At 40.6% G+C, this 26,743-nt stretch overlaps 1 protein-coding gene across 18 annotated transcripts in view; it reads left to right on the forward strand.

The window, feature by feature from the left end:
- The window catches only part of PLCB4 (phospholipase C beta 4), a 435,586-nt gene that overhangs the window by 297,742 nt on the left and 111,101 nt on the right, over positions 1 to 26,743 (forward strand). For all 18 annotated transcript variants that reach the window (XM_034947281.4, XM_034947277.3, XM_055104916.2 and 15 more), the window contains 8 exons: positions 4,027 to 4,108; positions 5,116 to 5,216; positions 5,857 to 5,914; positions 12,856 to 12,964; positions 17,009 to 17,219; positions 20,618 to 20,711; positions 23,038 to 23,117; positions 23,689 to 23,773. In XM_034947281.4, coding sequence (XP_034803172.1) covers positions 4,027 to 4,108; positions 5,116 to 5,216; positions 5,857 to 5,914; positions 12,856 to 12,964; positions 17,009 to 17,219; positions 20,618 to 20,711; positions 23,038 to 23,117; positions 23,689 to 23,773 — 820 coding nt within the window. The remainder of the gene's footprint in view (positions 1 to 4,026; positions 4,109 to 5,115; positions 5,217 to 5,856; positions 5,915 to 12,855; positions 12,965 to 17,008; positions 17,220 to 20,617; positions 20,712 to 23,037; positions 23,118 to 23,688; positions 23,774 to 26,743) is intronic.

The following is a 26,743-nucleotide window of genomic DNA, read 5'->3' on the forward strand; positions in this document are numbered from 1 at the left end:
CGACCTAAAGTATCCATGTGACCACTTAAGTGTCGAGAAAATGTAAAGCATAGAAGTCATGAAGACCTTAGATATATATTTTTTTAATTTAACTCTTTATTGAGGGCTTGCTGAGTCACGGACCTCATGCATTTGTTGTGGTCTTTCCAAATCTATCTGTAGGATTCTCTGCTTTTATTTAATAACTTGCTAGCAAGTCAACTTTCTGTCTGCTTTAGAAGATTGAAAAAAGCCCTGTTAGCAGCCTTGACTGATGGTTGTTGGCAGATACTTTATGCTTATCCTTATTTAAAATCCTTTGCTCAGTTGAGTAATAGCAGAACAATTATTTTAATGTATCCCAGTACCCTACAGCTATTGCATTTTTATTTAAAATCAGAGAGCACAAAGCAGTGTGAAGAATAGAAATGTAGGTTGGATGTGTTTTTACATGCCTTACTATCCTGCTTTTTCTTCCAAGATGAGGTTCAGGAAATGGGCAAAGTAGAGACACATAGATTGTGATCAAAGCACTTCTAACCAGCAGTCTTGGTTTCATTTGTATGTATCCTATGAATCAAGTCATTGTCATACAAGCTTTGAAGTTGTTTCTGATTCCAGTGATTTTTATCTAACATGTTCACATACAAAATATTACCACCTTTTTGTAGAAATAGCTTAGATATTTTGGCATCTTCTTTAGCTCTCTTTGACATGGACTCCATGGTGCTTGCCAGTATTAACAGGTGTTTGACACAAGACGGCTGTGATTTGGGGGCAGTTTGTTAGAGTTGATGGAGAATTGATACCATGCCAGAAAAAAAATCAGATAACTCTATTGGTGAATGAGCTTCCAAGAGTTAGTTGGAAATTGTTGTGTATGTTTTAATGGATATGAAGAGTAAACACTTTTAAAATGTTATTTATTCACTATCATTCTGAAGTTTTTAAAATGGAAACTATTAGTGTACTGTCCATAATATTAAAAGAGATCTGGCTTCATAGTGATTACATAGCTTGGGAATGGTTCCTGCTCTTTAGCATTAAACCAAAATTTAATATCCAGGAAATTGCAGGAATAACACATGAAGAAAGTCTTACCTTTTGTTTCCCTCTTCTCTTGTCTTGCTGTTTACATAACCCATGCAGTCTGCCTTTCTCTCAAATTCACAAATTTACACTCAGTGTATCCTCCCACTCAGACCAAAGTTTTGGAAATAACAATTCTCTTTTGCCACCTTCCCTCCTCTCTCGTAACCTGGAGTGAACACCAATGACTAGAAAATTGGGAAGTGAGTAGCCAGACAGTAGTTATGGGCAGGGGCTGGAAGAGATCCCAAGCAAAACGGCTGTGTTAAAGAAGGCTGAGAGCCGCAGGTGCAGTCTTGGAAGCACCCCTATATAATCAGCCCAACCATGTCCTGAAGGCCCAGCAGCCCACGAAGAAGGTATGATGCTGCTGGGGCAGTTGCCCCATCCTTCACTCAAGAGTTCTCTGTAAATTTTAGAACACGGTGTTAAAACCATTGTGTAGATTGCAGACCCTGTTTCAGCTAGCAAAGAGTGGGACTCCCTTAGTTTCTAGGATCGTTGCTGTTTTAGCCACTTGCGAAGTCCCCCGGAATAGAATTTAACCAGGACTCTAATAGGACTGGACACAACTCAGGGGTGTTTGCTTTTGTAGCATTTCTTTTGGGGAATGGGGGTGGTTTAGTTTGATTCAACAAAAACTCATTGAGTACCAGTTAGCTATGAGGCACTAAGCTTATGTGAACATGGGGCTATATAGAGATTTGAGTAAATCACATTCCCTTTGTAAATGCTCTATGTTCCCATGAAACACAGCCACGATATTATCTCGCTTCTTGCCCCCCTCCATCTCCCTTCCCCTTGAGACATTCTTCTACTTTCTATGTGTTGGCACCTGGCCAAACCCTAGCCAAAAGATTCAATTTCTGTGTAGGAAACAGAAGCGATTGGTACCCAGGTTCTGTTTCACCAGAAAGACTCAGTCTCCACACCCGCTGATTTCATGCCCACGTTGATCAGTTTTCATCTTGTTAAGCCAGGCATGTCCAAACCTAACAGAGGCTTCAGTTAGCTGGGATACCCCTGAGATTGCTATGCAGAGATTGTTCTCCTGAGAGCAAATGCCAGATCCTGCCAGAGTCTTACTAGCTAGGTTAACACAAACTTTTTATGAAATAATAGTCACCCTGAACAGCTACTTTCCCCTAAATTAAAAAGGCTAGAAAATTTTTGTCTTACCCCAAATTTAATGTATAAAAATTACCTGAACTCTAGAGATGAAAAATGTAAACATAGCACCCTCTATACTAGGAATCTTAAGCATTTATTGATGTCACACACATTTCCCTCCCATATTTGTAGATTTGTTAAAGAGAATTCACAGGCCTCCTTATATTTGAATACAACTGTCTCAAGAACTCTTAAAAATGTACTTCTTGAAGTATTCTTGGACCTGGCATGAAACAATAAAGCTGTGAATGAACACATAATTCATTTACCTACAGCTACTTCTTAGTCTATTTTGGGAAGTCCTACTCTGCCCCTGAAGTGGTGCTTTCTCCCACTCAGGAAGAGGAACTGTCAGCACTCTCATTCAGAACTTGCCTTCTACTTAGCACGGATGGCGGAAAGTACAAAAATGCTGGGCATGAGATGCTGTTAAAAATCCTTCTGTGCTCACAGGGGAGGCATTCCAAAGCCAGCCCTCATGGATATAAGTAAAACTCCATCCTCAAGTCAAGCTGGACTTCTGAATGTCGAGTTAAAATGAAATTATCATGGTAACACATTACCTGGGCTTCCAATCAGGGAGTGAGTGAAGGCTCCTTGGTGGCTAAGGTATGGCTCAGAGCCAAGTGTGGTGTTCCAGGGTACCAGGTCCTCTGCTCAACAGCTTTCATTCTGAGTGGCACCAACATATTTATAATGGAGAGTCTCTCCTAACTTTTATCATCACCAGGAAGTGTGTTCATCAAGGTGTTATCTATTCTACTAGCCTTGATGCTCACTGTTCTAGTTAAAAGGCTATCCAAAAATACTATGTCTTGGGGTACTACTGAGATTTGTTGAAACATTGGATAATTGTTCCCCTTCCCCCTCACCCAACCCATCATGTTCACAGTAAAGTCCCTTATCCTTGAGGCAGCTGACATTTCAGAGGGGCTCAAGGGTGCTTAGCTTGAAAACAAGAACAAAATATGTCTGATCACGCCCGTGTCAACTGTGGTTAAGTGTGGGAACCAGGATAAGGACAACTGAAGGCATGGATTGAGTTGTAAGGGGCCGCCTCCTTTTCCCTAGGCCCAGATATTGTCAACATGAGGGTTTGTTCTAGAGCTACTGTCTTATCTGCCACATTCCTTTTTCGTAAGAAGGCAATTTGGTAGCATCAGAATTTATCATTGTTTTTGTCCAAAAATGTGTGTCCCAGGCCAGGCACTGTGGCTCATGCCTGTAATCCTAGCACTTTGGGAGGCCGAGGTGGGTGAATCACCTGAGGTCAGGAGTTTGAGACCAGCCTCACCAATATGATGAAACCCCGTCTCTACTAAAAATACAAAAAATTAGCCAGGTGTGGTGGCGTGCACCTGTAGTCCCAGCTACTCGGGAGGCTGAGGCGGGAGAATTGCTTGAACCTGGGAGGCAGAGGTTGCAGTGAGCTGAGATAGTGCCACTGCACTCCAGCCTAGGTGACAGAGTGAGACTCTGTCTCAAAAAATAAAAAATAAAAAATAAATGTGTGTCCCTCCAGTGCCGCTTGCCCCTTGTTCTCCCAAGCACCAGGGGGACCCCTGGTCTTAGATTCAAGTTGCATCACTAGACTAACCAGCTCTGGGAACCAGAGGGACACTGGAGGAACTAGTTTGGGAAATGAAAAATATCTGCAATGAGAAGTAATTTTATTCTCCTCTTCCTTTTACCCCAGTCTCACTCTCCATAGTAGGACCTGGATCTTTGCATCAGAGAAAACATAATGAACAATAACTGGAATGTGTGTTTCTTTCTTTTCTGCCCTAGTATTACTAGAACATTTGCATCGGGAAAAACAGAAAAGGTGATCTTTCAAGCACTCAAGGAGTTAGGTCTTCCCAGTGGAAAGGTATGCATTAACTTAATAATGTATTTCTAAAACCATTTTGTTTATTTATCTTCTCATATGTAATGAGCTAGATTATTTATATTAAACTGATCTCAATTAGATTTGGAATTATATGTCAGTGACATATAGTACAGTTAATTTTCTTTTCTTTCTTCTTTCTCCCTCTCCCTTCCTCTCTCCCTCCCTCCTTTCCTTCCTCCATTCCTTCCTTTTGTTTCCTGGGCATTTTAACCTAAATCTCTAAAGATGTAAATAGTTTGCTTCAAATGATTTTTGTCACCTTTCTTAAGAAAAGGAAATGAAGGCCAGCTCGCTGTGTTACACAGTTTTTATTTTAGAGAAGCTCACCAACACTGCCTCAACCAGGCACAACATTAGCATGAATAATTAACTAATAAATTCAATTCTACAAGATGGCTATGCAATATTTTGTGAAGCATCTCTCCCCGCACCATTTGTATTCATGGCCCTTCAAATTTAAAATAATTGAAATTAATTTATTGACTTGAAGAAAGATTGAAGCCTGGTACTATTTTAGTAAGTCCTATTTGAAATATAAATTTCAGTTTGAGAAGTAAAATCTTACATGGTTACCCTAAGCCCGTTCACATGGTCTTGCGAAAATTCACAAAATAAGCATAATTAAACCTTGGGCTTGATTTATTCAGCATCCCTCAGGCAGGCACTTTTCTCCCTCAAGGTGAGTTGGAGGAAATATTTATATTCGTTCTTTGGGGTATTTCCCATAGCAAGGCCAGCTGTAGCCAGGTGTTTGCACACACAGAATCTGGCAGCATGATAACTAGAAACACTGATGTACACGCACTGTTTTTTAGTGAGATGGCCTGGCAGTGCCTGGAAGTTGGCCTCCTGGCTTCTGTCAGCAGGAATCAGAGATGAAGACCCTGAGTCCAGGTGGTCTTCACTGTGCTTCATGACCCTGTAGCTTCTCACCCTCCAAGGGAAAAAAGGTTCTGTGATTCATAACATGATTTTATTCCTTACAGAATGATGAAATTGAGCCCGTGGCATTTTCTTATGAAAAGTTCTATGAACTGACACAAAAGATTTGTCCTCGGACAGATATAGAAGATCTTTTCAAAAAAATGTAAGTTCCACTTATGAGGAAGTGCCATATAAATATTATCACTGTCCTTTTCGATTTTTTAAAACGTTTTTGTCCTATTTTAATAGAGTATGTTGGTAGCATCTAGAAATATCTAGTCAGGGTTACATTTTTAACCCCATACTTTATCAGTGTAAAAGTTCACTCTGAGTTTTTGAGAAACTTTTACATATATTAATTGCAGCACCTGGAACTTTTTTTTGCATTGGCTTTACTAACTACCTACAATTTTAACCTGCTCCTTTAGGTATTAACCCATGATGTGAACTAACTAGATTCAATTTGGAATGTTAATATGTTTTTGAAAAGTTTATTCATTCCAATTATTTCAAATGGATGACTTACATGTTGTTTTTGAAATAACATCTTTTGAAAATGGTAAAAAAAAAAAAAAATTGCAGACTTTTTCTGTGACCTAGTGGGAGTGTTTTCTTTCTGTTGTTGTTGTTGTTGTTTTATTTTTCTCCTCTTATGAACAGTCTCTGGCCATTTTAAGAATTCACCACTACTTCAAGGTTAGAAAATAAGTTTAGAATTATCATCAACAAATGTCAACATGTAAATCGTACCTACTGTAGCATCATATACAAAAACTTACTTTTTCTAATAAATTTCTTTTCAGCAATGGAGACAAAACTGATTATTTAACGGTAGACCAATTAGTGAGCTTTCTAAATGAAGTAAGCTTTTTCATACATTAACTCCATAAAGTCTGTGTGCAGTGGCTTGCCTTCTCTGGTGTCCTCATTGCATGCCTGCATCATATGCCCGTATTCGCTTTGCTTCTGACCTGCTGATCTTTCCATTATGGCTTTACCAGGTGCAAAAATCAGCTGCCGCCCTGTGTGTTCATGTGCTTTCTTCACATTGGCTTTGCACACCGCTTTTTGTTGGTTTCTGGCTGTTATATGTAGCTCTGGTTCTGTGTGTATGTGTGAATTGTATAATATATTCATTTAAGTAAATGTGTCTATGTTTTTGCAAGATGATATTTAAGGTACTTTTTTTCTATTGATCTCATTAAATAGAAAGAGAATGGATTGAGTTTACTACACTGTAGTTGGATTCTCCATTGCTAACTTTATCTCATACCTTTGCATGGACTGGAAAGCTTTATTTTTGTCTTTTAATGGATTGCATGTAAGAAAAATATGTTGGCTCAAATAGAATATTTTGACAACAAGCAAAACACTTGAGTTCCTGGGTGAAAATATATTGAGTTTTAGGCTAATAGGATTGCAGGTTAAATTTGTACTTTTTCTTTTTATAACAAGCTCAGAGCTAATTTTAGAATGTGATTAACTTAACAACCAAAACTGATAGATAGAATTGCTTAAGCACAAGAGAAAAATATTTTCGAACAAAAAAAGTTTGCAACTTTTATTACAACTAAAATGAACTACTTTTTTCTTCACACATACAAAAAAAGTTTTCCCTTCAGTGAAACCCATCAAGACTCTTGTTAATCCAAAATGGAAAATTCACTTTTTTTTCTAACACATTAATAAGAGTTTGAGTGAAGGATGGAGAGTATGCTTTTGTTTCAAAATAATTTAAGTTAATCATTATACCATATAAAGAGAAAATGCAAGAAAAGATGGTATCATGCCAGATAAAACGATTATCTTAAAAGATAAAAAGGCAGACCTTAATTTCCCACTTCATAGAGACAAATTACATCTTCTTTTCTTCCCTTGTGAAGGTTCAGTGGCTTCAAATTTATAAAGGTCGCACTTTAGAAACTATGTTAACTAAAGTGTAAATGCACTGATGCAAGAAAGAGAAAATCCTACCCCACATATCAGACAGATGCCTCTAAAATAATCCTTCGTGTACAATACAATGTTTATTTTACTTGAAAACATTTCAAATTTTTCCACTCCACTGGTTTTTAGTCATATAAATACAATGTTCATAATCTTTACCCAGATACTATCCACATTCTTATGCCACAGCTGCTCAGAAGTTAAATTGCTTTGTTTTGTTTCTTTAACCCCTTCCCCTTCTTCTGCCTTTTGTTTTTTGGTTTCTTGTTTTGTTTTGTTTTATATCCCTTGGCTTCTTCATGCACTTTGGTTCAGTGATCATCTTAGGTTTGGTGAAGTGAAGAGGGAAGACGGTTTAGTGTAAAGGAGAAAATCTACCACATCTTCAGTTTGCCACTTCCCAAGACAAGGCCTCTTGTGCTCTTTGGGATGAAGCCCTCTCTTAAACATTACAGAGACCTTAATACTGCATTTCACTGTTAAAGGATGAAGCAACTCTTAGGTCTTGAGGATAAGTGCAGTATTTATAGGCTCTTATCTGATGCATTTCCTTTTATGGGTTGTTTTTGTTGGTGTTCCCAACAGTCACTCCTGTAATTCTTAGACATAACATTTAATTTTTTAAAAATATCATCATCCATACTTTCTTGTTCTGCCATTCAGATTCTTTCTTTATTTATTATTTGTCAACCTTTTATCCCTCACAATTACAGTAGACAATAGTATTCTTTTTTATAATAGTGTTTCCTTCTATTTGATGTCTTCTTAACATTAAGGAAGTACCTTAAATTTTGGGGTGTGACTGATGGAATCAGTGTGATTCTAGATTTCTTTAGGTCATAGGGACTGTAAGACTACTCAGGAAACTCTATAGCCTTTATTTTTAATCCAAGTGTCTGCCCTGAATTTCTTCCTTTTCTATCCTAGTGAACTCAACTGGAAGAACTAGACAAAAACATGAATGTCGGCTTGAAGAAGCCTTGTCAAACATAGAGAACATTTTGCCTGTTCCTTGCACCCCCTCTTTTGAGTCCTACCCTGGCCCCTCTTATCTCTCCAAAATCAAAAACACCCCTTGGGCAGAACAACTTCAATACTCATAACAAAAGGAGACAGACAGAGCTCACTCAAGAAAGAATGGGCATTGGAATGCAAGGGTCTATGACTCCAAAAGTTTAAACCTAAACATTTTCAAAATGCCTTAGCCACATAGTCTCAACAAGCCAGTATTCAACACTGCATTGGAAGCCCCTGTGAAGGTTCCTTGTGAAGGTTCAATGGCTTCAAATTTATAAAGCTTGCACTTTAGAAACTCTGTTAACTAAAGTGTAAATGCACTGATGCAAGAAAGAGCAAGTGCTACCCCACATATCAGACAGATGCCTCTACTTTTAAATAATCCTTTGAGTACGATACAATGTTTATTTTACTTGAAAATATTTCAAGTTTTTCTACTCCACTGGTTCATATAATGAGACAAAAAAATAAACAAGTCCCATGAACACTGGAAAGGACAAGGTCCTAGTCTCATTTGCAGATGTTGATTGTCTACTCTGATATAAACAATTCAACGGAAAAACTGTTTGAAGTAATTAGAGAGTTCAGCAAGGTAACCAGAGAAACAATGAGCAAAGCAAAAAGCTGGAGACACACATACACTGCCATTAACCAGGTAGAATAGATAGTAGGAAAACATAAATCCCATTTATATTAGCAAAAGACATGCTGGTTCCTACCACCTTCCAGCTGGTTAATCCTTTCACTCTTTCTATGAAGGTTTTTATTCATATACTAATGTGTATCTTCAGGGGGCTGCAAGGAGAGGAGAGACTATATATATAGTCCATTTACTGCTTTGGTCACCCTGTAGGGTGACCTCCTCCCTATCCATGCAATCAACACTGACTAGATTTTCAGTAGTAGCTTTAGACCTGACTCCTCATTGGCTTCTCAGTATTTCCTTGTTCGTTGCTCCCCAAAGTGTGATCCATGGACCAGCAGCATCGGCACCCCTTGGGAGCTTATTAGAAATGCTCAGTCTTGGGTCCCACCCAGACCTGCTGAGTCAGAGTCTGAATTTAACAAGATCTCCAGGTGATTTATCTGCACGTTCAAGTTTGTAAAGCACCATCCTAGTGGATTACTGGATTCCTCCTTGGAATGTTTAGTGTGAGTGGGAAGAATATGAGAGCAACATATACCTTCTGTTATTCTCCATTAAGAATTTAGCCATAGGAATCCACCACTCAGAGCTAAAATTTTGCCACATCTATGTCTCTTAGTCTCATCCAATGGACTGAGGGAAATCTTCTTTGCCTATAATATGAAAATAGCAAACTAGAGTCCAGGAGGGATAGCAGAGGCACTTAATGTGAGCTGCCACGTGGTGAGACACTACTACTGGCTCAATTGCTTGTATGTGGCAAGACTAGTTAAAATCTCTTGGCTTTGGTTAGTTTTACCTCCCTTTCCCTATTCCTAATGAGAAGCAAAATTGATTTTTAGTTTTACCTTCATTCTTTGTTTGACTTCTTACAAAGATGATAACTAGGGTCCTGCAGAATTGGGAGATGGGTGGAGGGCAGGAGAGAGAGATCAAAACAAGGAAGAGATGGAAAAGGCCTTAGGTGGCCACAGGAATCAAGGAGTAGCTTTACTTTCTTGTTGCTGGTAATCTTCCCCCTTCCTCACACATATCATAGGATCACATCAGGGCTCAACCTGACTTTTTTCTTTTTGCAGATGAAAGAATATTTTAAAAGGACCCATGATCTCTTTCCTTTTACAAGATCTTTATGCTTTAAATGCACAGGCAAAGAGAGAGAAGGAGGGTATTTAGTCTTATGAGTAAGCTTATCCTTGCCAATTATTCCTTCTATATTTTTAAAATATTATTTATGTCAACATTAATCTCTCCCAGTGCTACTTGGATTGAAGCCAGACGATGCCTCTTCTCAGCACCAGTAAGGACGTAATAGTGGAGTTCTCTTCATCTCCTCCTTACTTACTTGGACACAGTTCTGTGACCTATCTTTGGAAGTCATTTAGAATCTCATTTTACAAAGCACTGGATACCATGGGGTGAATAACCTGAGTACCTTGTTTCCCCAAATCCTGGCTGAAAACTGATGGTTCCTCAGAGATGTGAAACATTCACCTCACTGTGCTTGTGTCTCTGTGGAACTCTACTGCAGCCTTATTACTGTGAGATCAGCTGGAAATGATCCTTCTCCTCTTCTTTTTCCATATGAAAATGATAGTTTTCTGACGCTAATGCAAATCTTATATTTGTTTCCTTGCCTTTGGATTACTCAGATTGATTTGTGTTACCTTTTTGAAGCATGAAGATTTTAGGGAGAGCTGAAGATTGTTATCTAGTGGAGCAGAAGCAAAAACAAATGCAATTTCACATTGTCTGCACTTCATGCTTATTTGCTGCGAATGTAATTTGCAGAATAGGGGATTATGATACATCCATTTTAGGGCTTGGTTTTCCTGGCTTTGCTTTCCCATAGGCAGGATGGTCTAATGAATGTCATACCCTCTGACTAAATTTTAATAGTATTTAATTGGGAGGACATCTGAAACACTGAACATTCTTCTATCCTTGTGAGACTTAGGTACTTTTCTTTTTACTGATGTGCAAATATGTTAAAATGCATACCTTTATATGTTAGGTAAAGTGATTCTTATACTTGAGCACATCAGAATTACTCAGAAGTCTTATGAAAAACACAGATTAATAGGTTCCACCCCAGAGATCAGCAGATTCAGTAGATCTAGGGAGGGACGTGAGAAGCTGCATTTCTAGCAAGTTGCCAGGTGTTGGTGAGGCTGATGCTGCCATCCACAGATCACACTTCAGGTAGTACCTTGTCAGAATAAACACATGTATGTATATTTTAAAATGCACAAAAATGTCTGAGTTCTGTCTCCTTTCCTAATTTTATCTCTTCTCTCTCCTGTAGCTGAATCCCTTTTTTCTCTCATTTTTTAATTCATATGGATTTGCCCCATCATCTCCATGAGTTCAAAATATTTACCAACAAACATATTTTTAAATTTAAAAAACTTAATTTTAATAAGGAAGAGAAATAAAGTGGCCACCTATGAACATAACAGTGCTGGGGTCTAAAAAGGACCTTTTTCATCCTGTATCCATCTTCTTCCATGATATTATTTATGGAGATGTGAGAAGGGATGTGCCTAGAAAGATGGGTTTTTTGTTGTTGTCAGTTTGTTTGTTTTTAAAACAATGCATTCTCACCAGAACGGTGGAGCTCCTTGTTTCCTTGAGTAGTGGGCTCCATTGCACGATGGCATCAATTTCCTAAACAAGGTGTAGCATGCCTTCACTTGCCTGGCATTCCATGGTCCACCTCACAATCCTCTTTCCTGCATATCCCATAACTTTTGTTCTTGGTGGCCTCGAGGCCTGCTGTTAATATAACAGTTTCTGTTGTAGCATATGCATGAATGTTAGCTGTTGTGAGCCATAATTTCTTAGATTACAACAGAAGCATGCTTCATTGGGATAAATTGATGAAATTTGGTATTGATTCCTTATGAGTTAATGCTCTTAACTCGGTGGGGGAGGAGGGGACCCAGAAAAGGCTGGGCCCCATATGCATGAGGAAATGACATCCAAGTGCTCTGTTGGCCAAAAGCATTCATTCTGTGTATAGCTCACTTTTCCAATGCCCATTCCAAAGCAAATAGGGAAGGGAAATCCATATGAACTTCTAACAGTTGCTTTTTAAATACCTTTCCAACAATGTTTTTCAGTCCGTGCATATATTTGGGTAAAGAGTTGTCACCAAGGTCCTATTTATTGACCAGGTTTTGCTCACACCTGCTTATCTGTCATTATTCCAAACTTCCATTGAGGTTTGCTTTATTTATGCACTTATTCATTATTTTTGTAAGGGCTGAACAGGGACACAGTGCTGTCCTCTAATCCTCAGTGAACAGAAAGGAAGTTTAGTGGGCCCACTGCCAACACACATACACACACAAACACACACGATTGGAGCTGAGTAAGTTAGTAAACTGGGTTTTTCATCATTGCCATGAAGTTAGGATGATATCATTGCAGGGACAGCATTGCTCCTGGTGCCTCATGTCATAGCAGGAGCTCTTTAGGTGTCAGTTTGAAAACAATAATGTCACCAACCTCTTAAGTCCCGTAATCATTCATGGACTCTCTGCCCAGAGAATTCTATATTGTTTATAGCGTGTAAATATGCTTGTACTGATTAATTTTCATCATTACAATTGGTTCGTTTTGAAAAAAATAGTTACTCAAGAAAATGAAATTTGTTGAGTGCCCAAGAAATCATGGATTGATGTAGAAAGGTGTTATGAAAAAGAGATGATGTTTGCCTGTGTAACATTAGGATTTTTGTTGTTATTGCTTTTGGGGTTTTTGAGGGGTGCACTTAAATTAGTATATTACCTATTTGAACTATTTTGGGGGGTTGGTGTTTGCTTTTTAAAAATATTTTGACCTCACATTTTATAGATATTCTTGCCAAATGTCTTCCCTGTTGTGTGGGAACTGGAAGACAGTACAATTGACATGCACACTTTATTATGTATCCTTCAACTTTTGAAGGGGAAAAAATGTATTCTCTCTCTCTGTCTAGTTCAGGGAGAGTAACCCAAAAGTATTCCCAAATGTGGACTTTTTGAAGTATACTTTAAGGAGAAAGGCAGGAAGGCAGTGAAGTCCTATCTTTGTAATTATAAACATGACAGTCTAGATATATTTTGTTTTATAAATTATAAACTTAGTAATGTCTAATGCCTCAAGGCCAAGAAATATCAACCTAAATGGAGTTATTTTCTTATCATAGCATCAACGAGATCCTCGATTGAATGAAATTTTATTTCCATTTTATGATGCCAAAAGGGCAATGCAGATCATTGAGATGTATGAACCTGACGAAGATTTGAAGAAAAAAGGTAATAAACATGAAAAAAGGACTTAAAAAAAAAAACAAGAAAAGATGCAACTTTTAAAGCCTTGGTTTATTTAAAGGTATCTGTAAATGCTTTGCAACTCCCTGAGCCATGGATTGATGACTATTTTTTTTTCCTGCTCTTAAGTTCGTATAAATTTTACCTTTCATCAGAATTAGTCCATCCTGACTGAAGTATACTGTTACATTTATTGTATTATTAAATACATTATAGTGATGTTTCCCCATGTACTTTCTTGTATTAGATTTTAGTATTGCATATTACTTGAAATATTAAAACAACCAATACAGTCTCTACTTGCAATCCTTGAAAATAATTTTTGTCATATAAAAACTTATACCTTTTCTTTTTCTCCCTTTTGTTTTGCCAAGCCAAATAAATTTAATACGTGATTTGATGTGCACTAACCCTCATTTGACCTCTGGTATGAAAGATAAATACAATTGATATGAAATTAAATAGTCAGGAATCGCCTTAGCTAATTGCTGGTGTTTCTGGACCTTTGTCCCTTTCAAAGAAGCTTTGGAAACAAAGGGTTGTTCGCTCAAATATTTGTCAAAGGAAAGGCATGGGGAGAAATTTTAAAATCAGTCCCACAGCAGTGAGAAATGCTTGCGGAACATGGGAGGGAGAGCTGGGGGTACCTGAGCTAGAGCCTTTGGCGTTATGTCTCAGTGGAGAATGTAAAGAGATGAAAGTTCAAGTTCCATATGTCCCGTATGTCCGTGAATCTCAAGGTCTCAGTTTCCTCCTTTTTAGAACTATTTTTTTCTTTGTATCTAATGCCAGCGAGTGTGGTTGAATGGTCTATATGTTATCTGGACCCTCTTTTTAGGTATACCTGGCCCTCTACACTCCATGATTTCACCCCTGATATTTTTCCAAGCCCAATAGTTTTCCCTTTAGTTGTAGTTGTACAGTTTACACTTTCTGCTATGGCTGAAGATAGCTATTTTAAGCAAGAATGCTTCATTCCTTCCCTCTCTGTCAATATTCTGAATATCATAATTTATTTCACATTGCTTATGATTACAGCAAAGGGAGGTACAGCTTGGTAGAAAATCTAACACTTCGCATTCGCAGGAGGTGATATGATTCTTGTCACTTCCCTGTGACCTTGAGCTAGGAACTGGCCTCCTGGGCCTCAATTTCCCTGCTTGTAAGGTGGTGGGGCTCATGCAGTAATTTGGCTAGTATTTCCCTTCCCTACCTTCATTCTTTGAAGTTTGTAGAGGGCTGACTGGGTGCCAAGCACTGTGCCAGATGCTAGGAATTCAAAACAATAGGAAATGTCCCCAGCCTTGAAGGCAGTTGCGATCTGTTCAAGGAGAAAGACAAGTGATTCAACAATTCCTTGGCAGTGTGATAAATGTCATGATTGAGGTGTGTCCTTGTTTATTTCCAAATTCCTTCTAAGTTTTAAAGGTCTATGAAGTGACCATTGACACATCTAAAAAGGGTAGCTTGACCATTTCACAAGTGATGGAAAATTTAACGTCTGTCATTTTCAAGCATGGGTGAGAATGGAGTACAAAGCCATTCTTATAAACTTCTGGTAAGACCCTACATTGGTACAACCATCTTGGGGAATATTTTGGCAATAGTTTATAAAGTGAAAAATATGCCTCTTATACAGCCCAGCATTTTCACTTCTAGGTATGTACCCTAGAGAATCTCTCATCCATTTCCCAAACTCTGGATACCAGAGCAGCACAGTTCTCAGATCTCTGCTCCATCTATATTCACTCTGTACCTGAGCTCATCCAAGCCAATGGCTTTACATTTCTTCTATTAAACTCTCCAGTCCTAACCTCCAGCTTACACTACAGACTTGTAGTAGAACTCTCCATCTGGATGTTGAATGGGCATTTCCAATGTATATATACAACATATTTCGATCCTTCCTACCCCTAGATATGTTCCTTTCAAAGCCTATAAAATAGTACCGTTATTTACCCAGTCAAAACCACTGGGCTCATGTTGGACTTGTTTCATTGTTTCACATCATGTCTGGTTCATTTGCAAAACCTGTAAGATCCAGCCTCAAAAGAAATCCTAAATAAATCACTTCTCACCATCTCCAACATTACTGACTATCCAAACCTTCATCATCCCTCTCCAGGCAATGCCTTCTCCTTCCTACTCAGTGCCCTACAATTTATGCTCCACACAGCAGCCAGAGTAAACCTTTTAAAACCAAATCTAATCATGTTATTCCACCCTTTGAAACCCTCCAAAGGCTTCCCAACACATTTAGAATAAAATCTAAAATACTTAGTGAGGACTAAAGCCCAAGTGATATAGCCTTTGGCTCCATCTCCAATCTCACTTCAAGCTACATTTTTCCTTGGTCACTTGCTCTGTCTTGCTGTCATTGAATGATGTTGGCACGCATACACCTGCATCAAGGTCTTTGCACTTGATGATCCTTCTGCCTGGACTGGTGTTTCCTGGGTGTGCACGTGGCTTGCTCCTCACACATGTACATGACCTCAGAAGGGCTTTCACTGGCCCATATTTAACACAGCATCCTGCCATGCTTTATCACCTTCCTCCCTGCTTTCTCTGTCCTTCTAGTACCTCTTTGACATTATATTTATTTGTTTACTTATTTGTTTCTGTCACTCATAATATGAGAGTTTCATGAAGGCAGGGCTTACCTGTTTCTTCTATCACTGCATCTATCCTGGTGCCTCTAAAAGTACTTGCTCTTTAGAATGAATGAAGGTGCCCAAGGAAAGAGGTATACAAATTTCTACTTTCATTTATAATTAGAAATGACCTAACTATCCATCAACCAAATAATGGATAATAAATTATGATATATTCATATATGGACTTCTGTACCTTCAGTGAAAAATAAATGAACAAGATCTACCTACATAGCTGGTATATAAAGATAAAAATAGCAAGTTGCAAATGCACACAGTGGGATAGTTTTTACATAAAATTAAAAACAGCCCAAACTACCCGTTGTTTGGATAAATGCATATGTAGTAAGGTTGCAGAACCATTTTGGAGGTAAACACCAAAACTAGGATACTAGTTATCTATCTGGTATGGAATGGAATTGAGGTGGGGTATACAGGATGCTGCAGTGGCATCAGAAATTATGTATTCTTTTACATGTAAGTCAAATAATCAAAAATGTAAATCAAATAAGGCAAAATGTTGAGATCTGACCACACTGGTGTAGGCCCGTGGCTATTCATTATGCTATCATCTGAACACTTCTGTAAGCTTGAAATCAGTTCATAACTTGCAAGTTCTTAAATAAAACAAAAACTTGAAGCTGTCGATGCATCAACCATTTATAAGTTGCATAAATACTGATTGTTGCTCCTGTAGTTACCACTTGGGCTCTACCCCATGTCAGAAAGGTGTGATCGAAATGAAGGGTGGCTTTTGGGGCCACGTTTCAATGACCACTGTATACTCTTCTCACCAGTCCTATAACCTGACTTTTAGATAAAATTGAAAACTGAATTGTTTAAACTCAGAAGCACCATCATCTCCAAGAAAAATCCCTTTTCCAATTCAGTGAGAGCAATGTCTTATAATTAATACATTTTCCATTTTTAAAGAGCACCTCTCGTATCTATTCTCATTTCCCATTATGAAGATCTTGGAAATCAGATAGGGCCAGTCTTTTTCCCCAATTGACAGAAGAAGAAGCTGAGATCTAGGAGCCAAAGGAGTGAGTAGCAAGAGCAGAACTTGATACAGGCCCCCTGGACCCCTGGTCACCATAACTCCCAGTGCTGTGTTTCTGAACTTGGGGGACCATGTACATCTGCCATCATGGATGTAAAAGCAGAATACCACCTGTTTGTGGAATTCATTATGTTACTTATAATGTGCAACTCTCTTATTTCATTCAAGTTCTGACAGATGAAAGTTCTTGGGAAAGAGACTGTGAAGACGTTTTTACTCTTAAAATTTAAGCTGCCTCAGCTTCCATGAATAAAACATGAGATGTGCATCTTCAGAGCTACAAGTGCTACTAAGATGTTCTTTTTCCCCTAGGCCTTATATCAAGTGATGGGTTTTGCAGATATCTGATGTCAGATGAAAACGCCCCAGTCTTCCTAGATCGTTTAGAACTTTACCAAGAAATGGACCATCCTCTGGCTCACTACTTCATCAGTTCTTCCCATAACACTTATCTCACTGGCAGACAGTTCGGCGGGAAGTCTTCGGTAGAAATGTACAGACAGGTTCTCCTGGCTGGTTGCAGGTGAGGAACTCAAGATGGCAATTTGTTTTTTGTGTGTGATGCCCTTCAGTTTAATTTACTTTTCTCTGAAAAACAGGAAATAGTAATCAGGATGAAAAGGAAATTTGTTTATTCTCTTTAATGGATTATCATGATCATTTAACCTTGAGAAAAGAAGGACAGTATCTCTTTCGGAAAAATCTGCAGTCATCCAAAAGACTTTACTGTGAAAAGACTTTTCTTTACTGTAAATTTAAAATATGCCCCCAAAACCACAAAAAAGAAAACATGCATATTGTAAGAAGGCATGTTGAGTTTTTTGTTGATTATAGGTACTTGTTATTAGCACCATGCTCTAACCAATTGAGCTAACTGGCCATTGATTATAGGCACTTGTAAATTAGCTTTTTTTTTTTTTTTTTTTTTTTAGTATTTATTGATCATTCTTGGGTGTTTCTCAGTTTCTCAGAGAGGGGGATGTGGCAGGGTCATAGGATAATAGTGGAGAGAAGGTCAGCAGATAAACATGTGAACAAAGGTCTCTGGTTTTCCTAGGCAGAGGACCCTGCCGCCTTCAGCAGTGTTTGTGTCCCTGGGTACTTGAGATTAGGGAGTGGTGATGACTCTTAACGAGCATGCTGCCTTCTAGCATCTGTTTAACAAAGCACATCTTGTACCGCCCTTAATCCATTTAACCCTGAGTTGACACAGCACATGTTTCAGAGAGCACGGGGTTGGGGGTAAGGTTATAGATGAACAGCATCCCAAGGCAGAAGAATTTTTCTTAGTACAGAACAAAATGGTGTCTCCTATGTCAACTTCTTACTACACAGACACAGTAACAATCTGATCTCTCTTTCTTTTCCCCACATTTCCCCCTTTTCTTTTCGACAAAACCGCCATTGTCATCATGGCCCATTCTCGATGGTCGCTATCTCTTCGGAGCTGTTGGGTACACTTCCCAGATGCGGTGGCCGGGCAGAGGCGCTCCTCACTTCCCAGACGGGGCGGCCGGGCAGAGGCGCTCCTCACTTCCCAGACGGGGCGGCCGGGCAGAGGCGCACCTCACTTCCCAGATGGGGTGGCGGCCAGGCAGAGGCACTCCTCACCTCCCAGACAGGGTGGCGGTGGGGCAGAGGCGCACCTCACATCCCAGATGATGGGCAGCCGGGCAGAGGCGCGCCTCGCTTCCCAGATGGGGCGGCTGGGCAGAGGCGCCCTCCGCTTCCCAGACAGGGTGGCCGGGCAGAGGTGCCCCCCACTTCCCAGATGGGGCGGCTGGGCAGAGGTGCTCCCCACCTCCCAGATGATGGGCGGCCAGGCAGAGGCGCTCCCCACCTCCCAGACGGGGCGGCTGGGCAGAGGCGCTCCTCACCTCCCAGACGGGGTGGCGGCTGGGCAGAGGCGCTCCTCACTTCCCAGTCATGGCAGCTGGGCAAAGGCGCTTCTCACATCCCAGACGGGGTGGCGGCCGGGCAGAGGCTGTCCTCACTTCTCAGACGGGGCAGCTGGCAGAGGCGCTCCTCACATCCCAGATGGGGTGGCGGCCGGGCAGAGGCACTCCTCACCTCCCAGATGGGGTGGTGGCCGGGCAGAGGTGCTCCTCACCTCCCAGATGGGGCAGCCGGGCAGAGGCGCTCCTCGCTTCCCAGACGGGGCGGCCGGGCAGAGGCACTCCTCACCTCCCAGATGGGGCAGCTGGGCAGAGGCGCTCCTCGCTTCCCAGACGGGGTGGCCGGGCAGAGGGGCTCCCCACATCCCAGACGATGGGCGGCCAGGCAGAGATGCTCCCCACTTCCTAGACGGGGTGGCGGCCGGGCAGAGGCTGTAATCTTAGCACTTTGGGAGGCCAAGGCAGGCGGCTGGAAGGTGGAGGTTGTGGTGAGCTGAGATCACGCCACTACACTCCAGCCTGGGCAACACTGAGCATTGAGTGAGCAAGACTCCGTCTGCAATCCCAGCACCCCGGGAGGCCGAGGCTGGCAGACCACTCGAGGTCAGGAGCCGGAGACCAGCCCCATCAACAGGGCGATACCCCATCTCCTCCAAAAATAGAAAAACCAGTCAGGCGTGGTGGCGCGCACCCACAATCCCAGGCACTTGGCAGGCCGAGGCAGGAGAACCACGGGAGTCCGGGGCAGGGAGGCTGCAGCGAGCCGAGACCACGGCAGTATCGTCCAGCCTCGGCAACGGAGGGAGACCGAAGAAAGGAGGGAGGGGGAGGGGGAGGGGGAGAGGGAGAGGGAGAGGGTAAATTAGCTTTATTTGATGTAAAAGTTCAAAAATTTAGTTCTCTGAGAGTAGAAATTATTAAAATGGTTTTTGTTTTATAGAAACTGGCAAATATTTGAGATTTAAAATATGGCAAAAATGATGAAAGTGAAAAATAAGAAATGTAGTTACATTATGTTTTTTTCTTGGTTATCAATTAAACAATATTTTTTAATTCGTATTTTTTTGGATATGGAAATATGTTAAAAGAAATTAACTGTCTTACTACTTCCATTTGCAAACTTCCTCTGAATACCTGAGTATGAATCACTAAACATTTTCTGAAATGGCCAAAGTAACATTATCCAGCCTATCAAAATTAAAAGTAATTTTTAAAATTTTTTTTATTTTATTATTATTATACTTTAAATTTTAGGGTACATATGCACAACGTGCAGGTTTGTTACATATGTATACATGCGCCATGTTGGTGTTCTGCACCCACTAACTCGTCATTTAGCATTAGATATATCTCCTAATGCTATCCCTCCCCCCTCCCCCCACACCACAACAGTCCCATGTCATCTAAAACCCAGCCCACATTCATATTTCCGCAGTTGTCCCCAACCAAATTGTCCTTTTTTTTTTTTTAATGGGGACAGTGTCTTACTTTGTTGCCCAGGCTGGAGTGCAGTGGCATGATGTCAGCTCACTGGAACCTCCCCTCCTGGGTTCAAGCAATTCTCATGCCTTAGCCTCCCAGGTAGCTGGGATTACAGCCTCCCAAGTAGCCATCACACCTGGCTAATTTTTGTATTTTTAGTAGAGATGGGGTTTCGCCATGTTGGCCAGGCTGGTCTCCAACTCCTGACCTCAAGTGATCTGCCTTCCTAGGCCACACCATGCCCGGCCCCCAAATTGTCCTTTATTGCAGTTTTGTCACAAGTAGGATTTCATCCAGAACCATGATGCTTGTTATATTTCTTAAGTCTCTTAATCTCACTCAGACAATCCCCTTTTGATAATACCAACCAGATGAGGAATATAATGTGGTTTTAACCTGTATATGCCATGAAATAATCAGGTTATTTAATTTATTCAATTTTCTGTTCTGGAAGAAAACAACTTATTTTGATGCCTTTCTTTTAATTTGTATGCACACTATTTCATTGTAAAGTTTCAATATTGTAACTTCACTATGTCCCTAGATGTGTTGAACTTGACTGCTGGGATGGAAAAGGTGAAGACCAAGAACCAATAATAACTCATGGAAAAGCAATGTGTACAGATATCCTTTTTAAGGTAACTTTAAAAATAATTACACAGACTTTTCCAAACTCTGTGAAAATGCAGGAAATAGGGAGATGGAGAAGAGAAAACAAATGATTCATTTTTTCAAGCATTATACCTTCATATTCCCTTCTTTCAGTCTTGAGGAAAAAGTCAAGACAAAGATCTTTTCCACTGAACGTCCCCTTCATGATACTGTTCTTGCTTTCAAATGGTGACTGTGTTACATAACAAGGTTTCTCTGGCAGAGTTTACCTAGTTTTACTTACCTTAGAAACAGTGTCTCCTTTTGTTATCTACTTATTTGCTTATTTACTTTACATTATTCCTAAAGGACTTCAAGGTGGCATAAAAAGATAAATAGAATACAGGAATAAAATAGATTGTAAATAGGGCCTACAAGAATAAGAGAGGCCGGGCGTGGTGGCTCACGCCTGTAATCCCAGCAGTTTGGGAAGCCGAGGCGGGCAGATCACCTGAGATCAGGAGTTGGAGACCAGCCTGACCAACATGGAGAAACCCTGTCTCTACCAAAAATGCAAAATTAGCTGGGCGTGGTGGCACATGCCTGTAATCTCAGCTACTCAGGAGGCTGAGGCAGGAGAATCGCTTGAACCCGAGAGGTGGAGGTTGCAGTGAGCCGAGATTACACTGTTGCATTCTAGCCTGGGCAACAAGAGTGAAATTCCATCTCAATAAATAAATAAATAAATAAATAAATAATAAGATAATGAGGTTAGACAAATCAAAAGAATGAAATTCTGTGGTTTGCAAATGTCAGCTGCAGCTGTCTGTCGGTTTGGTATAACTCAGGATAGATATTACAACACCAGGAGCAGCGGTTCTCAACTCCACCTACATGTGAAACATCACCATGGGTATTTTCAAAAACATAGGTGCTGCTGGGCGTGGTGGCTCACGCCTGTAATCCCAACACTTTGGGAGGTGGAGACAGGTGGATCACTTGACGTCAGGAGTTCAAGATCAGCCTGGCCAACATGGTGAAACCCTGTCTGTACTAAAAATACAAAAATTAGCTGGTGTGGTGGCGTGCACCTGTAATCCCAGCTGAGGCAGAGTCAGAATTGCTTGAACACAGGAGGCGGAGGTTGCAGTGAAACCAGATCATGCCATTGCTCTCCAGCCTCAGCAACAGAGCGAGACTCTGTCTCAAAAAAAACACACATACACACACACGCAGATGTCTAGATGCTATGCATAGTATTTCTCTTAGCCAAGATGTTGGAGAGTTTTGACCAGCAATGAATTCAAGATAATACTTCTTGGTATGTACCAAGGGTATATTCAAGTGGGAAGCCATGAATTTGCATAGCCAGGAAGAATAACTAAATGACTACCTCAGCCATAAGGAATGCCTCAATAAAATATTTCAAGATTATCTAACCTTGGGCTTTATCATGTCAAATGGATTTGCCTAGATAACTATTGTGAAATATTTTTCTGATTAACTGAATGATGAGATTTGCCCTGTGATTAGCTACAAACCAGTAAGAATTTGGGGATTTTTACCAAATATGATGCTCTGGTTGTAGAAGTGCTGGTTTGAAGCCTTTCTTTCTAAAGCTAAGCAGAGACGGGGCCAACCATCTCTTAAAGCCTCTCCTATTTCATGGAGAATAGTGAAAGGGAAGATTATGTTTAGCTCCTTCAAATGTTGTTTTCTGTAATTAAGTTGTGTGTTACAGATGGGGGGTCAAGAACACTTCTATGTTTCACTTACATGTTGCTTGACCAACGAGAACCCCTTCCCCCGGCCTTGTAACCAGGCTAATAGGAAACAAGGGATACTGCAAATGTCACGTTAGTACACAGAGGTCTACATCAAGTTAATGAAGTATAGCCCAAGACTGATTTCCAAACACAGAGGAAAGTCAGTAAAAGCCTCCAGCAGTCCTTAGGTTACTACCCACACTTTTCTGCATGAGGTGGGGAGGAGTCATACAGTGGTCTGGAGTGAAAACCTCTGTGCCAGAGATCACCTGCTCCTCAAGAAGAAAGGTGGACTCTGAACTCCTGGCCTGGCAGATTAACAAGCCGCAAACTGGCATGCCATTTAGGTGAAATCTCTTGTAAGTTAATAGCACCATAATTCTGGAGAAGTAAAAGATAGCTTAAAAAATTGTCATTAACCATTAACTGCACCCTGGCTATAACCACAGGGAACTCAACCTTTAGAGGTATCAAGGTAGATGGGGGCTCCAGGTCTGAATTGCTGGAATTGACTTTCTGAAAGACTCAATTAATAGTCTTTGAATAGTTTTGGGTGCCTTAATTTTTTTGCTCTTTTCTCTCATTAACATTTTTTTTGTTTTTAAAGGATGTAATTCAAGCCATCAAGGAAACTGCATTTGTCACATCAGAATATCCTGTAATTCTCTCCTTTGAAAATCACTGCAGGTATAATGATCCATTCTGCCACAAGTCTCTATGTGGTATTGTTTCCTAACCCCTAATGCCCACTCCTGCTCTACAACTTTTTAAGCAGCTGAATAGTTTGTTTTGTGAAGTACTAAGTTCAAATAATTCTCCAGCAAGGGCACCTACTCTTATGCAAAGCAAAAAACAACAACAAAAAAGGAAAAACTGACAAAAAACCACCCTTGTCCCCCCAAACCAAATCATTTTAATGTGTTTCAGAAATACTTGTTCCAAATAAAAGTTCAGAGATTGGGACACCTTACTTAAAGTTCCATTGAGCTGGAAGATCTGACAGTATATTTGAAATCAGATTTGATGAACTTGAAAGACATTTTTTATTCTTCTTTCCAGCTCTTAGTTTTGGAACAGAATCTCCTCCTTCTTTTAAAATTATACCAGTTAAAGTTTTTGATACATCTCACATTAGCATTAAGAGGACAATAATGCATTTTGCCAAGTGAGAATCTTTAATGGCCTAGTAATGGGTGCTTCTTATTCTTGGACGGTTAATGGGTGTTTGAATTTACAAATGCCACTTTTTCCTCTCCAGCAAATATCAACAGTACAAGATGTCCAAATATTGCGAAGATCTATTTGGGGATCTCCTGTTGAAACAAGCACTTGAATCACATCCAGTATGTATTTTTAACAAACCATACTTCCAGCATGAATGGATTCGTTTTGAAAATTTCTGAAGGGTCAAGTAGTACTAGAAGACTAATGCTAAAGATCTTCATATTTATTTAAATTCTTTGGTACGGAGAGCTTACATCATGCTTCAGAGGGATGTAAAGAGACACAAAATAAACATCTGGTTCAATTTAATTTGGAGGATCTTTGGGTCTTATGGTTTTCAGATCTCAGTCTTAAAATTTCATAAAGCACCCAGGCCAAGAGTCCAGATTCAGGTCAGTTGTTCTCAAATTCAGTTACATGTTAGAATCACCTGCAAAACTGTTAAAAACACCTGTGTCAGGGCCCCACTTGGAGACTGATTTAATTGATGCAGGGTCAGCCCTGAGCATGGTGTTTTAAAAGCCCTCCAGGTGAACTGTATATGCACCCAGGATTCAGAACCCATGGGAGGCTCATGCTGTGGAAAGTGCCCTGGATTGATGTCACGACATCCTGAAGTTCATGTTCCTAACTCCAAAATAAATCACTGGGCAATGTTGCACATACATTTTTGAACTTCATTTTAAACCTACTAATTTCTTCATAAAGCAAAGAACATTAACCTGTGCTCCATAGATAGGCTTTATGAGATCTGTGAATTCATTCTAATTGCATGCAATTTTTTTGTATATACTCATTCTAGAGAGTTAATCACATTTTTATAAGGATCCATGACCTCCAAGAGATTAAGATCCACAATCACAAGATGTTATGAGCTCCAAGGCAGCTAATGAAATCAAAGTAGAAAGACCTGCTATTGACAGCAGCACCTGATGGGCTCAAACCTGGTAGCATGAGGTAGTGGCAGAAGAACATCACAGCAAATGACAGCAGGAAGGTGCTTTGTGCTACATGTAAACACTTTATGAGGTTCTGTTCAGAAGTGTGTCTATGGGAACTGAAAAAAAATATGAGAGACAAGGATATCTGTATCCTTTGTCCCCCTTCCTTCTTCTCTTGAACTTGCAGAAGCAGTTGCTGCAGGTGACCTGCCCATATCCTTGCAGTGCCTCCTGTTTCCCTGAACACTGGCCTGACTTTCCACTGCCAACATCCACAGCTTTTTGCCTGAGAGTGAGCTCTGGTCACTGGAGCCTGCTCTGCCACACATGAAAGACCAGCAGTGCCAGGGAATTATCACCCCTATCCCATGCTTCATCCCTTCCGAGGTGGGATAACCCTGAGCACCTGCTCTTCTCTGCCTCCCAGGGTTTCCCAGCAGGATCGTGCTCCAGCTGGCTGCAGTGATAACACACCCTTGATGAGCTGCCTGTCTTCTTTTTCTCACTTTCCCACACCTCTGTTGGAGTTTCCTTCCAAGTAGACGACCTGGTGCAATACTACTTTTCTCTGAGGCTGATTTTAAGGGAACCCAAACTAAGAAACAGCTCTGATTTATTTTATTTGTTTTTACCTAGGCCCTCCGTTTATCTTCCTGATTAGGTTAAGGTGATTGCTTTTGTGGAAAGTTCACTGTGTTCTTAGTGAAGTGATGTGCACATACTTTTACCAGCTGAAGGGTGTCCAGGTTCTTGGCATCTTGAACAAAGAATCGGACAAAATACACAAACAAAGCAAGGGAAGAATGAAGCAACAAAAGCAGAGATTTATTGAAAATGAAAGTACACTCCACAGGGTGGGAGCAGCCCGAGCAGAGGGGCTCAAGAGCCCCATTACAGAATTTTCTGGGGTTTAAATACCCTCTAGAGGTTTCCATTGGTTACTTGGTGTCTGCTCTATGTAAATGAATAGGATGAAGTAAAGTTAGAAAGTCATTTACTTGGTGTACATCCTTTGTAAATGGAGAGGATATTTCCTGTCATAGCTGAAGTGTTTCCATTTGATTTAGTTCTAGGAAGTCAGCATGAATAGGCCTTATATTCCCTGCCTCAAGACCCTATTCTCCTTTGAATACAGGACAGGTGTCTTGGGAGGCATGGGTAATATAAATGGGAATAAGACCTGCTCCAAAAGCTAAAGAGCTTTCAACCTTGGGAGTGGGAGCAGGACACAAATGTGAACACATAACTAGAAAAGAAGATGGCCTATGGTGCTTTATTTGTTGGAGGCGTCCTGGTACAAGAGAGATCACTGGGGAATGGGCCAGTTATACCACGCTGCTGGAAGGAAACAGCATTTCAACAAAGGGTTTTATTTGAGGCAAGACAGACATATGAGTGCACAGTGCCTTACATACAATAAGTAGTATAAAAGCAAGTTTTGAAAATGAATGGATGGGTGGAGGGGTGGGTGGGTGGGCATATAGAGAGATGGGTGGAGGAATGGGGAATGGAAGACTAGATACAGGACGGTTCTGTAGATCAGAGGTGATAGCATACAGGGGCAACTCCTTTGCAGGTATAAATCTAAGCAAATGATGCTGTAGTCAAGTTCAGATTCCAGGAATTGGAACAACTCCCTTCTTGATTCCCTTATCAAACCTACGAAACCACAAAACCACAATCTCAAGTGTTGAGGGTTGGGTCAGCCTACTGAGCAGACAGGCTTACTATACAGCCTGACACTTGGGGGGATCTGGGGAGCCTCTCACTTGGGAAAGCTAATTCTGAACCCAGCCATCACAATTGTCCCTTGCACTTTACCAGATACTTAAAAGGTGCAAGGCCCTCTGGGGAGCAGGAATCCCTCCCCGGCACATCCCAGGCCAGACCCCTGCTCCACTGGGGAGGTTGGAGCAGCTCTGCACACCTCTGGAAACTATGTGGATTTCAAGTTTGCAGCACTAGTCTAAGGAAAAGCTGAATGGGTGTGCTAATTTGGGTTGGGGAGTGAAAACAGAAGGCTGTGCCGCCTGCCATCTAGTGGGTGTTGGGTTGCATCACTCCCAGGCCTCCCAGGCTCCTCCTGGACTGGGAAGGAGAATGGAGAAGCACAGCCCTTCCTTAATTCAGCTCTTTCTGTTTCTCTCT

Source organism: Pan paniscus, chromosome 21, assembly GCF_029289425.2.
Source record: "Pan paniscus chromosome 21, NHGRI_mPanPan1-v2.0_pri, whole genome shotgun sequence".
NCBI classification, from domain to species: Eukaryota; Metazoa; Chordata; class Mammalia; order Primates; family Hominidae; genus Pan; species Pan paniscus.